The sequence below is a fragment of the Egretta garzetta genome, unplaced genomic scaffold, assembly GCF_000687185.1.
Source record: "Egretta garzetta isolate BGI_Z169 unplaced genomic scaffold, ASM68718v1 scaffold174, whole genome shotgun sequence".
Lineage (NCBI taxonomy): Eukaryota > Metazoa > Chordata > Aves > Pelecaniformes > Ardeidae > Egretta > Egretta garzetta.
Genome location: NW_009259311.1, coordinates 52323 through 67851, shown reverse-complemented (window position 1 = coordinate 67851; position 15529 = coordinate 52323). Strand labels below are relative to the sequence as shown.

General features: G+C 37.0%; 1 protein-coding gene across 8 annotated transcripts in view; it reads right to left on the bottom strand.

The window, feature by feature from the left end:
• KLHL2 (kelch like family member 2) overlaps positions 1-15529 on the bottom strand; it is a 63878-nt gene that overhangs the window by 3540 nt on the left and 44809 nt on the right. For 6 of the 8 annotated variants that reach the window (XM_035891926.1, XM_009636350.2, XM_035891929.1 and 3 more), the window contains 7 exons: positions 9206-9315; positions 8024-8140; positions 6845-6994; positions 5850-5967; positions 5007-5204; positions 4147-4248; positions 3084-3212 (listed from right to left, as the gene is read on the bottom strand). In XM_035891926.1, the coding sequence (XP_035747819.1) occupies positions 3084-3212; positions 4147-4248; positions 5007-5204; positions 5850-5967; positions 6845-6994; positions 8024-8140; positions 9206-9315 (924 nt within the window). Of the gene's footprint in view, positions 1-611; positions 2167-3083; positions 3213-4146; positions 4249-5006; positions 5205-5849; positions 5968-6844; positions 6995-8023; positions 8141-9205; positions 9316-15529 lie in introns of those variants that run through there. The other 2 variants (XM_035891925.1, XM_035891927.1) reach the window with 2 other exon arrangements.

Genomic DNA, 15529 nt, shown 5'->3' with positions numbered 1-15529 from the left:
AACTACATTTTTTTATTAAAACAGCAGATTTTAATAATTAAAGGAAGAGGGGAAGGAAACATGGAAGAGTTAATTGGTACTGCAAATCTGACAAATAGCTTCTTAATAGGACACTGCTTTATGAATCATGCTATCTAATGCTCTATTGGTGATATTCACCACTACCATTTCCCGATACCCTTCCCAGTTAATTTAATCCCTCTTTTATTGCTGTTATTTCTAGCTATCATGTCACAGTAGTGTGACAGCTTTTCTTTCTCCCACTCTGATCACACTTGATTAGGCAGGATAATACAACTTTCATCTTTTGTAGCATTGAACATTACAGAGCTAGAAGGAGGGCTAAGATTTTTCGTTTAAATATGTAACATGATAACAAATCCCCCCACCCAGGCTTTCTGTATAGTTACCAACCTTCCTATTCAGTATGTAGAGTTTTCCCCTTGTCACATTACCATTTTTTCTTTGATAGCTCCTTATTTTTAATAGTCCTCCATTCCTCTTTGGTGCTTCATTTTCCCTTAATCCCACACCCAGTTTCCAAGTCCTACCTTATTTCTTGCTCCTTCCGCTGTATCCTCTTGTTGCCGTCTTCTGAGTTCTCCTTTCTTTGTTATTTTTCTTTCCTGCCCATTTTTCAGGACCCTGTCTTATCTCTCTCCTCCCTCCCAAATGGCCTACATCTGGATCTGAAGTTCCTCATCCCAATATGTTGCTGGAAACAGATCTGTCCCTGTATTGATCAACTGAGAAGTAGCTGGTACTAAAGAAGAGTAACTGAGGGTTAACCTCTGAAGCTGAAGCAGTAGGAACAGAGGAGACTGGCTTAAATTCCTTGAGATTACCAGAGGATCCAAAGGTTTAATACAGGAACAAAATTCTCTATAGTTAGCACCCATAACAGCACCAGGACTGATTGCCAGTTGAAACAGTTCTGGTGGTTTTGGATATTTGGCCACTACAGCCAAGCTCAATCAAGTCATGATTTTCACATTACCACCCACTCCTCCCCCACGCACAAATATAATTTTCCATATATTTAACAGAGCAGCACAGAAGAATGTTATTTTACTCAATTATATGAATCTGAAATAACTGACTACATTTACTTTTCCTCTCCAATTGTTTTTTTTTTTTTAATTGGAGCACTGGGTAAAAGGCAGAAGAGAGTTGAGTAAACAAACACGGTCCTGAACTTTGGGACAAGGGGAGGGAGGAGAGGGGCAGAAAGATCCCAGTAGTGTATCTGAGGCACTAAATTTCAGAGGTGTAGAAGCAAATCAAGATTTTAAAAAATATCTGAAAATATCAAGCGTATAAATAGGCTACAAGCACAACAATAGTTTGCAAAACCAGAATATTAAAAAAAACCCCTGAGATAAAATGGATGTGCGGGCAGACTGCAAAATGAAGCTTTGTCACAACCCACCAACACTATATGTCTTTATAATGATACTTGTAATTTACCCATTTTATATAAATGTTTTCCTCAAAACTTGCCAGTATTAGACAGGAGTATTTAACAGTACCCCTACTGCAACTCTGGCCAGTTTTTAGTCCAGAATTTACTTCCAAGATGCACAGACTGAATAACTAGAAGTTTCACAAGACAACTGTTTTCTTGAGATCTAAGTGTACCATATTTCCTTCATTAACACCATAGTTTCAGTTTAGAAACACAATCAAAACATTACTTTTAGCAATAAGAGACATATCAACTTGCTGATTTTGTAATGGTATAATGGAAGTATCACAAAGTAAGTATCTTCATTTTAGTAATCATTTTAATACTATTATATATTTCTTTTGAAATCATTTGGACTTAATTTAAACATCATTATACAGATTAAAAACTGTGCAGAGTTAATAAAGAATAATGAAAGGCAAGATGAAAAGTCGGGATAATTATTAATCATCTACTGAGCATACTAGAAGTCCATCCAATTTTATTCGTAGCAACATCTCTTCCAATTATGAAGCACATTAATGCAATCACCTGTAGATATTTGAAGGCTGTTGCTAAAAAGCACCATTGAGTACTTGGCAAAAAGTGACTTAAATGACTAAAAAAATAAGCGTAGAAAAATAATATCATGCAATTTGACTTGAAAAAGTCCATGGGAACGCATCTAGAGAAATAAAACAACTTCTGCGAGTTGAAAAAACCTGAAATACCAAAAGACAAATAGAGGACAGTGAACATGAGATTTGAGTCCACAGTATAAATAGATAATGAAAATGCTAAAGTAAATTTGGAGCTGTGGAAGTATCATTTCATTAAACAAAAGCAGAATACCACAGGCACTTTTGATGTCTTTCAAGAGAAATATACATACTCAGAATTGCAAGAAGGAAAAAAAAATCCACGAAAAAAATGAAGAAGGGATTTTTAAGATTATAAAGAAATAAATGGATATACCTTGGCTAAACGATAAGGAAAGATAACATGTAATAGCCTATACATATCCAAAGGATGTAAACACCAGGTGATGAGAAGAATTACTAAAGATGAAACAAAGGGTACATAAGTGGAAGTAATAGGATGAAACCAGTAATACAAACTTAAGAATGAACAAGGACAAAATTTCCTGCAGTGAATCAGAATGCAGAACAAGTCCTCCAAAGACGTGGAAATCTAGTCACAGTTCACATGTAAAGTCAACCTGAAAAATGCTATTAGAAAAATCAGCCCTACACTGGCAAAGAGACATCTTTGAAGAAATGACATTTTTTCATTCTTGCCATCTAGATTTTGATACTTCTGTATCTAGGTGATATTAAATTGATTGTCACAAGCCACGCATATTAGTCTGTATGTTAAAAACATCAGAGGTTATGGGAAGAAAAGGAATATGAAAAGTATGAAAAAGCAAGGAAAGATATTTGCTATTAACAGACTGGATCCTACCTGATACCTACAGAGGTAGGACAGTTTTGTATTTATAACCTTCAATGTATCAGCTGTCTAAGACTAACACATTCCATTAGACTCAGACTTTAGCTTACCTTTTGTATTTTTAGATAATTTTAAAACCAGAAATTTGTTCCAGTTTTACAAGAATAGTTGATTGTTGTCCACTCACCTGCTCCACTCCGTCTAGTGCTCATTTCTGCGACGTAGGTCCACTCATTTGTATTAGCATCATAGCATTCTACTGAGCTAAGGCACTGACGTGACGCTCCATCGTAGCCACCAACAGCATACAGTTTACCTGGAAGGGAAACCAACAGAAACCCATAAATTTCTAATGCACACAGATCATATTGGTACACAGTCTGAGGGGAAGTCATTGTTCTCTGAATTAGCTACTAATCAGTGCCTGTCAATCAGTTATTGAGTTTCTGGTTTGTAAACAGTTTAAGATAGTACAATATAGTTCTTGTCATTTTTAGGATGTGAAAAGCAGCCAGTATCTAACAAGAACAATGTGAGTCAAATTTAAACTGCTTAGCTGAAATACAAAGGCACTTTACCCTGCTTTTAATTAAGAATTGTTCAAAAGCAAGCTAATTCAAGTATGTTCAACCTTGGAAGCTCACAAACAGGCTTCCTAGAAATATCACGAATTCAGATAAAAACTACTTGTACAGTCTGCATTTTCAGATCAGAAACAGCTGTGGTTCCTACACAGTTAAAATACACACCTAAACCTGTTTTAAAACCCAGGAGCCAGCCCAGGTCGGCATCGTGCAAGCGACATCCAGGCTATTCACCACAAAGCTGACTCAAAAATCAGCAGTTTTCCTGGCACTGTCCTTGAGATCAGCCCCAGTGTACAGCCAAAGTCAGCCACAGATAACAGAGTTGACAACACTGCAGTGCTACACTAAAGACCAGTTAAAAGGTCATCACTTCAGTAATCAGGCTCTCAAGTTTTGCTGGCATGTGTAACCTAGAGCATGCATACTTAGCAAGTTTTTCCTCAGTTGGCCCCAGGCACAGTTGAAGCTCTGAAAAAAAATTTAACACACCTATGCTAAAAGCTGGTCAAAACCAAGTAGAATGATTGTGTGTTCTTCATACCATTTGAATTACAAGGTTGAAAAAAACCAAATCTAAAGTATGCTTTCAAAAGTGAGAAAAGGTAGTAGGGTAAATGATTGCATTTTCCCCCCTCTTCTTTTTAATATCATTTGTCAACTTACCTCCAACAACACCTACGCCAACACTACTTCTTCTTGTGTTCATTGGGGCTACGTGAAACCACTCATTAGTCTTTAAGTTGTAAACTTCAACTGATGACAAACCTATGAAGACAATATAACATTTTCTCTATAAATCTAGGTGCAACACACTCTGCCTTCCAGAAAATTCTTCATATCTGAAAATTCAAATTATTTCACTTTAAGGACTGTTAGTTACTGTGCAAAAGGCACAACTGATATCCTTTAGATAGTCAATTACAGTGAATCCATTCTTGGTACCTGAAAATGGGCTAATAAACTAATAAACAGTTTTGTGGAACTCTGAAAAATTTTTCCCTCAATTTTTCCTCTTTCTTTCTGTTTAAGTCACAATGCTCTCTCCTACATATGCTTCTGTAATAGTTATGAAGGAAAAGGATCATCTCTGCACAAATGGTGTAATGCATCTGTGAAGAGAATGAACAGTGTATGTCCAAAGCCTTTCCACAGGTTAGAGAAAGCTGCCTGTAATCCTATTTAAACTACATGAGAATGCAGCGGTATATTTCAAATGCAAAAACAGACCAGGTAATTTTTCTGCTCACACCTTCCATGAGTTAAGGACTCTGACTATAGAAGGAATACCGAAAGAGAACTCGTCAAAGATTCACTAGTCGTTAAGCCTAAACTCTTAGACGGGAGCAAACAGTCCACTGTTCAGGTAGAAGGATGTGACCACTAAAGCACGTTCCACACCACAAGATGCCAGGCTACCCTCATGCTTGGTTCCATCACAGCTACCAGGAAAGAGACTTGCAAATTTGATACAATTATGTCAAGACTAGTCAAAGCTCATCAGCAGTGGATAAAGGCAAATATACCTGTACTCCCATCAAATCCTCCCACAGCATAAAGAAGGCCGTTTAATACAGCTGCTCCCAGTGTGCTTCTCCTGTCTTGCATATTAGCAACACTTGTCCACTGGTCCTTCACTGGATCATAGGAATCTACTGTGCGAACTCTCAAAGAACCGTTGAAACCACCAACAGCGTAAACCATGCCTCCCATGTACACCATTCCTAAGAGCAGGGAAATGCGGAAGAAAGATGAGCATTTTAGTCTTTGTCAATTCATTTTATTCTGTAGTGTCGTAGGTATGCAGATACTTGATAAATTTTACAGTACTCACTGCACTATCAGGCTTTTGACAGTGTCCTAGAACCACACGTCATTCAGATTAAGCACCAGAAGGTCTGACTTTTTGATACTAATAGCTCACACTTCTGAATATCTCATGCTCACTGAATTTCTTCTTGCTTAGGTATCTCAGCTGCTTTAAGATCACGTTTTCACATTTTTAGTATCATTTAGTCACTTCTTCACATTCTTCATCTCATTGAATAATAATAGGGTAATTTAATAATAAAATTACTCATTGTTATAATACATTATTTAACTTTAATTATCCTCTGTATCTACCAGAGGTAATAAAGCAGTTTATTCTAGAGATTACAAACCAAAGCACAAATTAAGATCAAGTTATCAAACTTGTATTGTTTCAGATTAGCAAGTAATTAAAATTTTAAGGATGATCACTGAAGACAAGGCTTAGCCCTTCTCAGATAAAAATCTGAAGTAATGTTCCAAAGAACATATGATGCTTTATACAGATTGCCTAAACTCTGAAGACTACCAACCGTAACAAAAGATTAGGCAGCATTTACCTGCTCTACACCTTCTGGAAGGCAATTCAGCTACCTGATGCCAGCGTTCTTCTTTAAAATCATAGCATTCAACACTGCGAATTGCCTTTGGTGCCTGTCCTCCAACTACCATCATCAACTAAAAGGGAGATGATAATATTTGTTAGTTATTTGCATATATAAGAGCACCTGAAAGATCAAACAAGTGTTAAAAAATAAAGCAAGCGTCTCTACAAGGAATAATTAAGGGATGCTTCTCCTAAATAAGAAATTTGAGTGTTGCAAGCTAAGCAAAATAAATCTTCTTTTAAAATCCATGCAATTTGTAATTATTATGTCCAGAGGAAATGGCTGAGGTAGAAAAGCAGGAAGCAATTAGAAGCTAGGTAGAGCTCCCACGAATGAAGCAGATCCTGCTGTATCTTCACATCTGACCCTGACCTCAGAATTCAGTGTTCAATGGAACTGTGACCATCCATCATAGAACAGCCCTATCTCCTTCCTTCGAAAGAAATGTGCTAAATCTGCTGAATGGAATCTCCTATTCCATTATCGCAGTTGCTGTAATAGTACTATGAGAAAACTTCTTTACTTCATTGGGAAGAGGTAACATCTAACGTTTGTTTTGTTTCTCCTAAACTGAACAAAAGGCAGTATTTAGCTAAAAAATGTATTAAATGTCTCAACTCAGAAGCTTCAATCTTTTTTTGTTTTTATTGTTCCTAAAAAAAACCAGGCTTACTTCCCCATAATGGTATACTTCTGAAATGCTGAAGCACTTATTAAAAAATGTTTGTTGGGAGGGGAGATGGTGGTGGTGTGTGAAGGTAGGAGACTAAAACATTTATATCATAAGTAGTATGGAACGTGATGCTAATCACTTGTTATATTTTTGCGATAAATAATTCTACTACAAAAATTATTACTGCGATACCCTAAGTGACAGTCATGCTCTCATGAAATCTTTTAAAATGGAGTTTGAAGAAATAAGTACATTGGAAAAATAAGGGTCTTACTTTTGGAAGGCTAGCGGGTGTTCTCAATTTTGTTCGAGTGCTTTTCATCAATGCTCTTTGCTCAGTTGGCAGCAAGTGATACTTCATAGCTTCAATGAGGTAATCTTTACAAGCGCTGCTGTTCTTAACCAATATTTCCTCTTCAACTCTCTGTTTATTAATAGAAGTTTAAAAAGGTCTGAGCATGTTAAGGAAGTAAAACAGAAATCACAATCTAAAGTGAAATAAAGCCAGTGTTATATCACACAAATGAAGATTAATCTGATTTTTTAGACTCTCATTTAACCACAGACAAATTTATGTGATGGCAATATGCAGTCACTAAAAAGAAAAAAAAGTCAGATGTTGATTCTCAGTAAGTGGAAGAGACAGCGTTAGTCAAGGTAGATCACTTTTCTTACAATCAGGCACATTTCTTGACTTCTGAAATACACACAGTACAGAACACTTTAAGACAGAAGCAGTGCAGATGAATTTAACAAACTAGTAAGCCACCCCACAAAAATAAACACAAACACAACAGAAAAAAAAAAAACAAAAAAAACAAAAAAAAACAACACACCACCACAAAACCAAACCAGAACAAAAAAAACCCAAAACAACCTGCAGAAAGTAGAAATTAATATCATATTTCTAAAATAAACACCTACCAACCTACTACACCCCTACTAATCAATGTTTATAGTGAACTCATTTTCAATCTTAAATATTTGTCCTGACACCAAAATAATCAAAATGAGCTTATAAAATTTGAAAAAATGTATATCTGAACCACATAAAGGAATGTTTCCTCTGTCATTAATTTCTAATCAACTTAAACAATAGATAAAATTTTGTGGTTGAAAATTCACTTACAAGAACAAATCTTGTATCTAAGAGCATATGACAAATGAGAGCTAACCTGATCTCAGCGAATGAAATCCTTCAAATTACTAGTGTGGTATGACAGCTAAGCAGATAAATTACTAATGTCATCCTCTATGGGCAATCCCTCATTTGACTCTGTGTGTGTGTTTATGTGCACGTTCATATGTGGTGATGGCTAGCTGTTTATTTTTACTATTGGTAACACACTACGTTACACTGTTTAAATTTAAAACTATCCACCTGGCATTAAAAAAAAAAAAAAACAAACAGAAATGTTCACGTGCAGAAGAATTAGTATTCCTTTTTGCTTACCTGAACTAAATATTCCCGGGAAAGCAAAGGCAGCCGAACATGCTCCATCAGGCGTGCCATTAGCTCCTGCCTTACATCTTTGTCATGGTTTACCCACGCTATCACTGCTTCAAATACCTTCCAGGAAACAAACAAATGCGAGTCCCTTGACTTACAAGTTCGTAAGTGTGAAAATATCAGTGTGCCTCCAAAGGCCCTTTTTGCTTACACTAAAATTCCCAATGTTAACAAAAGATGGCAGCAGTTACAGCTCCCCTTATTTCCATATTTATCCACTACAAAATTCTGAAGATGCATTAGCCAGTCTCTTTTTATGTCGCTCCTCTGCTGGTGTTTCAAGGATAGCTGTGCTACATTGACAAAATGCACACAGTAATTTCATTGATACTGAAAATCCAGTAAAACTAGGTAAACAAACAACACACAAACATGCTTTTGAATATAATTTAGCCTCATTTGAACAGAGGTGTTAGAACAACTATATAATCCTTGGAAAAAAAGAAAACCAACGTATTTTAAATTGATCACAACTGGATTAAAAACTGAATACACCTACAACCTGAAAACCGTTAGAGGTTCAAAGAGATGCACTGGGCTCACTGAAGATTACAGAGTTTCAAAAACGGCTTTAAAAGAATGAGGTTTAGCTAAAGGTGAGCCAACACATACTTAAACTCAAGTTTTGTTATACCAAGCCACCTAGCCATTCCTTTTGCAACCCACGTTTGTTCAGTTAGGCTAAACAGCCTACACACACGGAGGCTTAATACCTTTGTGGGACTGCTGATGTTAAGGTTAGTAGATGGCATATACTTGCTCTTCAGACTACTATTTTTGAGTTATTTTTCCCTTGGTAAACCAAACCCCTGTGCCTGTGACTCACAGCATGTGTTCTGTTTGTTCTGCTTGAAGATGAGAAGGAAATTCCATTTAATTTAGTTTCCATTTTTTCAAAGAACAAAGAGTTACATGATTTAATACAGTTTTAGGATTTTTAAGAGTTGAGATTACTTTTCAACATGAGACTGACAACACTTTGGGGAAAAATCTTTTAAGCATGAGCACAATACATGCCTAATTTCACTGAGAAGACAAAGACTGCATCCAAACAAGAGTACAAGAGCAAGCTCGCTTTCTCATACAGAAAGGAAAAAAAGAATACTAGGATACAGGTGGTCTTACCTTCTCTTCTGAGGCAATTGTGAGTTTGTCACTAGATATAAGACTGCACACCTGCTCTACACCAAGATTGAGGTATTCTTCACTAAGTACGACATCAGAAAAGTGCTGTTCTGTTTGGAGGAAAAGAAGTGCTCTAACACACAGTGCCAAGTGCAACCCACAACAAGCATTAAAGCAGCAGAGGAAAAAATAGAAGAAACCCATATAATATGCATGCTATTTTGTCATACCTAGAAGCAATACCTTAACTTGAAACATTTTATACAGGTTAAAGCTGGATCTCAAACAGCTTTTCTATTTAAAGATTCTTTAAAATAATTTAAATATTCAAACACATTATACTAAAAGTAGCAATCATAGCAATTTAATGTTTTCAGCATTGCTTCATCTCAGTACTTGTCTTGACAATTACTTACGTCTCATTTTGCTAACTTTGTGCACACAAATACAGCAAAAAAGATTCCAGAAAAAGAATATGCCCTCTGCTGTTAACAAACATGTTTTAAACCTGCAGTTCAACATGAACAACGGCTGATTCATTAGAACTAGTCAGCAGTTTTGCAGGCTAATGTAGGTCAAATCAAACAACAGCTCTGGATCCTGTTACACCTCTCAGCTTCTTTGAGGTCATAAAAATATTACGTCACAATCTCTACAACCTGTAGAAGATGTGTAGTTTTTCCTCAGTTTGTTTTTTTAATGCCTCCATTTAAAGTAAACAAAACTGACAAAATTCAATGTTTTAGTTGCAGAACCAGACATTTTCTTTTAACATAAAACACGTATCTTTATCAAGTTGTAATTCAGTGATTCAGCTGTCCTCTCCCTTCCTTAATATTGCTTTTTAAGCCATTCAGTTGCTTAAAAAGTAGCTCCATCCAGTTAACTGTTATATTTCCCCTCTTCAGCTATTCTTAAGAGAAGTTAGAAGGGACAACTGTTACTGTGAATTTAAGAATTCACTCAAAATTAGAGTAAGTAGAAATAGGTCATCAAACATATTCAATCTAAAGAACTTTTTTAAGCCTTTTCTATCATTCCACTAGTGCTACAATAGTTAAAAGTCCATGTCTTAAAGGCGTTAAAAAAGTTAAGGAATGCTGAACACTTCTGGATCAAGAAGTCTAAATTTTTTCAGGTCAACTTTGCAGGGTACAACAGCTTCTTTGCACTGTACTAAAAATTAGAGAGCATAAAAAGATAAATCTAACACAGTATAATTCTTGTCCTTTATCTAGTCCAGCATCCTGTTCCTTGAAACAGACAGCACAAATTGCTTCAGACAAAAGTCCAAGAATATATATGAACAGTATGATGATAAAACCTCCTCCCATAAAGGTCTCACTATAACCATGAAAGATTAGATATTGGTAGCCAGAAGGATGACGTTTTACCTTAACCACATTTTACTAAACAATGAGTTTAGTGAGATACAGTACAGTCCCCTTGAATCCTGTTAAATTCTTGACTTTAATACCTTCCTATAGTAATAACAGCTCCATTGAACAAAAAGCCCCACATGTAAATTTAACACCCAGTTTACCATTAGTCAGTTTTCGATTAATGTTCTAATGCTGAATACGAGGATAAGGAAAGCCGCAACCTGTCAACTCAAAATCATTCATTATTCTATATTCCTTTTTTGTCTTCGTCTCAATTTAAAGTAGACAGTCCTTGCCTTTGCAGTCCCTCATCCTACTAGCCTTTCCACTCAGGCAGTCATCATTACTACAAGTCCCTCCAATTCTGCAGCGCTCTTTTATGATGGCCTCATAGTATTTTCTGCCGTATTTCAGGCAAGGGGAGAGAAAGGACGAGGAGAAACCCTATCAATTTTTATACCAACACCATTACCTTTCCACCCCTAACAAATCTTTGTCTGTTTGCTTTTCAGACTACAAATATGCAGTTTCTTGAGCTGAAGTAGAATTTTCTGAGGTACGCTTATTGAAATAAGTATCTGATGAATTTTACTATTTGCATATGGCAAACAGAAATTGAGAACAGTAATATGCATGAATTAGTTTTATGATAAACTCCAGATTTCAAGTGAAAGTGCCGCAAAACAACATGTCTGACCATACTCAGAAGCTGAGTTAAGAGACAAGCGGAAAGGGGAAGCAACACTCATCTCAATCTCAAACAAATTTGAGGTTCAGAACCCTTGCTCATCTTCCCGTGAGAAAGCTGATCCAATGGCGGATCATATCCAACAGGATATACTTCATAAACTGGAAATACCCAGTTTATTATGTAGACTTACACACAAAAGCCTTCTATGTTAAAAAAAGGTGATTTAGATTTATGACATGCTCTAAATAGGAAAAGAACCAGCCCCTAACCAAAAGAGTGAAAGTTGAGAATTTTCAAAGTAATACAATGAATGTGAGGCTGTCTTCATGCTAGGAAGGGAACTGTAGAAGAAAATCTGACAAAAATAAACAGCATTTGAAACGAAAACTGTTTTACTGGATGTCAGCCTCTGTGCTTAAAGCTTATGCTTTAATAAGGCATGGGGCCAAGTGAAGAAAGAAGAGTGGAAAAAAAGTTAAAATCAATAGCTACAGGCTCAGGTTCTCAAGCAACACCTGGAAACAAGTCCTCAGCTGAGTGAATTACAGAAAAGGGAAAAACAGGAGAGTAGATTGCTATATAAATGTTAGTCATAAAAAACAATGAGGTGAGGCAGAACCACTTGTCTCTCAAGAACCAGATCTCTTGTTGTCAAGGAGACCATCTTAACTGATTGATAGATAATCTTTTGGCAGAAGCTAACTGAAGTTACAGCTAAAGGGATTATTCAAAATAATTAGAAACTGAGAAAGAACAAGGAAACGCAAAAACACCAATTCAGTCTGCCAATGGCAATTTATCTAAAACTGTTCAAGCGTTGAAGATAGAAGGCATTATTTTATTATATATAGAAGTAATGCTTATGAAATTCAAACTTTTTGCTTCCTGTTAACAAGAAGAATATCAGCATCTTAGAAATAATATGATTCAGTACTAAGAGCTCCAAAAATCCCATTTAGATCCTCTTTTCTCAATAATTACGAGAGAAAAATAGTATTGGAGGGATGCATTTTTTTTGCCTTCTGGGTTAGGATTTGTACTATCCCATACTATAGCTCACATCCTGAAAAGCTTTGATAATCTGGAGATATTAACATCAAACATCATGAAACTGATGACATGATTAATTATTTCATGCCTCTGTCCCTGCAAAATCTCAAATTAGCTTGGTTTTTACTGGTTGCATTAGGTAACATACTTCTTTCTTCAGTAACTTCTCCTAGAAAAGCAAACAGATAGTACTATCTGGCTGGAAGTTTTCATAAGCAAATAAAATACTTATTTTTTACCAAATCAGAATTTTCCACACAGTGTGCAACTTTGACAAATTTGTACTGGAATCCTGCCCCACTTCTTGCCACTTTACCCAGACATTGAAGCCAGCTGGCTCCAGAATCAGGCAGCCTGGAAACAAACTGGCTTAGGAGCTGCACAGGCTTGGCTCCCAAATTCCCACTTCCTAAGCAAGTAGAATCCTACTTCTTTATCATAAAAACTAAAATCTGCCTTTAAAAAAAAAAACAAAAAAACAAAAAAAACCCCTTTCATTTTAGGACATTTCTAAAATATCTGTTCCAACTGCTTATGAAAAACAGATTTTCACATTTTTCGCAACTGATAGAGACAGTTTCTATCTGAATAGCTGAAGATCTATCCTTGTCTGCCCTCTACCAGCAGGATGGGACTTCAGCTTCAGGGACAAACTAAAAGGACAAAAAGGGAGCTATTAACAACACAAAAGGGGCTAGTAAAGTCTGTGGAAGTACAATAAACGATACCCATGTAGAGAGTACAAGAAGCTAACAGGAGTTGTAAATGTACCACTTCTTGGTATTTTTTCATTATGAGTCTGGAGATGTGCATTATACACACACACAGCAGCAGTACCCACTTGACCTACCTCTTCTATCCAAAAGGCACATAGTCTTGATGGCTGTAAAGATATTGACGCTAACTTTATATTTTTCAGTTACATAGAAAGGAAAGCTATGTCTGGAATTTGCGCAGGACATTTTATGCTATAAACACTATTGCACTCATTTATATACCTACAGTCAGACCTTCTCTGGCTTAATTGCCTTAACTAAATGGAATAAACAAATAGAGAAGCAAAGGTCTGATGGAGTTCCCTCAGATTAAAAACCTTTGAGAGAATCATGGTGGCCAAAAATAAAAGCCTGTAACACTTCTGTTCTTTTTTGTTTTATGACAGTGGCTGCTGTCAGCGTTTGTCTCTGTGTGTGATATTGTTGAAGACTGCCTACATTTCTGTTCCATCACTAATAGGGTTCAGTCATTTTCTAGCATTTTTCTGAGGTGTTCCAGCAGCTGATGACACTTAATATCCATTTCCAGAAATCTTTTTAACATTTTGTACACTTTCAGAAATCTTCTCCCAAAGATCTTCCCAAAGCCACATTAACACATATGAAAAACATGGCCAGAGCTTATCAGTGCCAAAGGCTGCAACTCAAAGAAAGGGGAAACCCCCTCATATTCCCTAGATCTTTTCATGACAGTAATCCAATATATATTAGTGGGTGAAACAAAATATCACAATCAAATATATCGAGTCTTGTAAGTGTCTTTTGTCTGGTTTAGGCCAACTATTTCTGTTCCACAAAACTGATGATGATATTTTTTATAAATTAAACGGAATACCTGCATCTTTCTGATGTGGTAATACTATAAAACTAGCTGGAACTTTCCAGAAATATAGCTCCTTTCTGAACTGATAACCTCTTGGTTTAGAGCAATGCAGAGCATGGGAGCTTGGAAAGATTTAAGCCTTATGTTCACTTAAAAGAACAATGACAATTTCTCAAGCAGATGAAACAAAAATATTTAGCAAGAATTAGTTTTTAAAATTATTGCTTCAATTCACAAGGTCACATTGTGATTTTTTTGGCTTGAGACGAAAGGTCTTTGCTAATGGCCTAACACAAGGCACTGGTCAAGCAGGAACCCCAGCCTTATTACGGAGGGGTAGATACAAGCTCTGCCAGCTGGAGAACCAGCAGAAGCTAAACATTGCAGAATCAAATTTTTAGGAAAAATCTGATTTACTTGTCAATTTTATACTTAAATAACTGCTTTTGAGAACACCATGAAATTCACAGCAGCCAAAGTTTCAGAAGCGTAGCAACAGACGTTGTTACTCAGAATAGAATCGTAAGAACGGTTCTGCTAACTGCGTCCTTTCAATCTCATGCATGCAAATGTACACAAGAACAGTCTACAGAAGACGTGCATGCTTCCAAGTCTAGTCAGGGCTCAGAGTTTTAGACTCAGAGCACCAGAATCGAGAACACTGTATCCCACGATGCTATAAGGCAAGAGGGTTTGCTGTATAAAGCTGGTGCTCAAAAGGCACTTCTTCCACAGGTTATCCAACATTTCCAAATCCCATTCTGGCCTATGTGGTGAGTGGAAGTACATTATTATTCTTCGGTTATAACTGAGAAATACGTCAAGGCCTAAGCACTGAGCAAGTGTGTCTCTACTCCAAGATGGCATACCCCTCTTCGCTAAAAGGCTTTACCGATCTATCTACAGGTCATACATAACATTACGACAACTATAAAATGCACCATATTCTCAGGAAGTATTGTTATTTTGTGAACATCCTCCAAGACTACACAAGGTGTATCTCAGACTAAAACCGAGGACATACTAGCAGCCCTCATGCTGCATGCCCTTCGTAAGAACCCTCACACAGGAATCACAGAATCGCAAGGGTTGGAAGGGACCTCGGGAGATCATCTAGTCCAACCCCCCTGCTAAAGCAGGCTCTCCTAGAGCATTCTACACAGGACTTCATCCAGGCGGGCTTTGAATATCTCCAGAGAAGGAGACTCCACAACCTCCCTGGGCAGCCTGTTCCAGGGCTCTGTCACCCTTAGAGTAAAGAAGTTTTTCCTCATATTCAACTGAAACCTCTTATGTTTCATATTGCACCCATTGCCCCTAGTCCTGTCGATGGACACCACTGCAAACAGACTGCTTCCATCCTCGTGACTTCCGCCCTTAAGATATTTGTATGTGTTGATAAGGTCCCCTCTCAGTCTTCTCTTCTTCAGGCTGAACAAGCCCAACTCTCTCAGCCTTTCCTCGTAGGGGAGGTGCTCCAGACCCTTTATCATCCTAGTTGCCCTCCTCTGGACTCTTTCTAGGAGTTCCTCATCTTTCTTGAACTGGGGAGCCCAGAACTGGACACAGTACTCCAGGTGGGGTCTCACCAGGGCAGAGGAG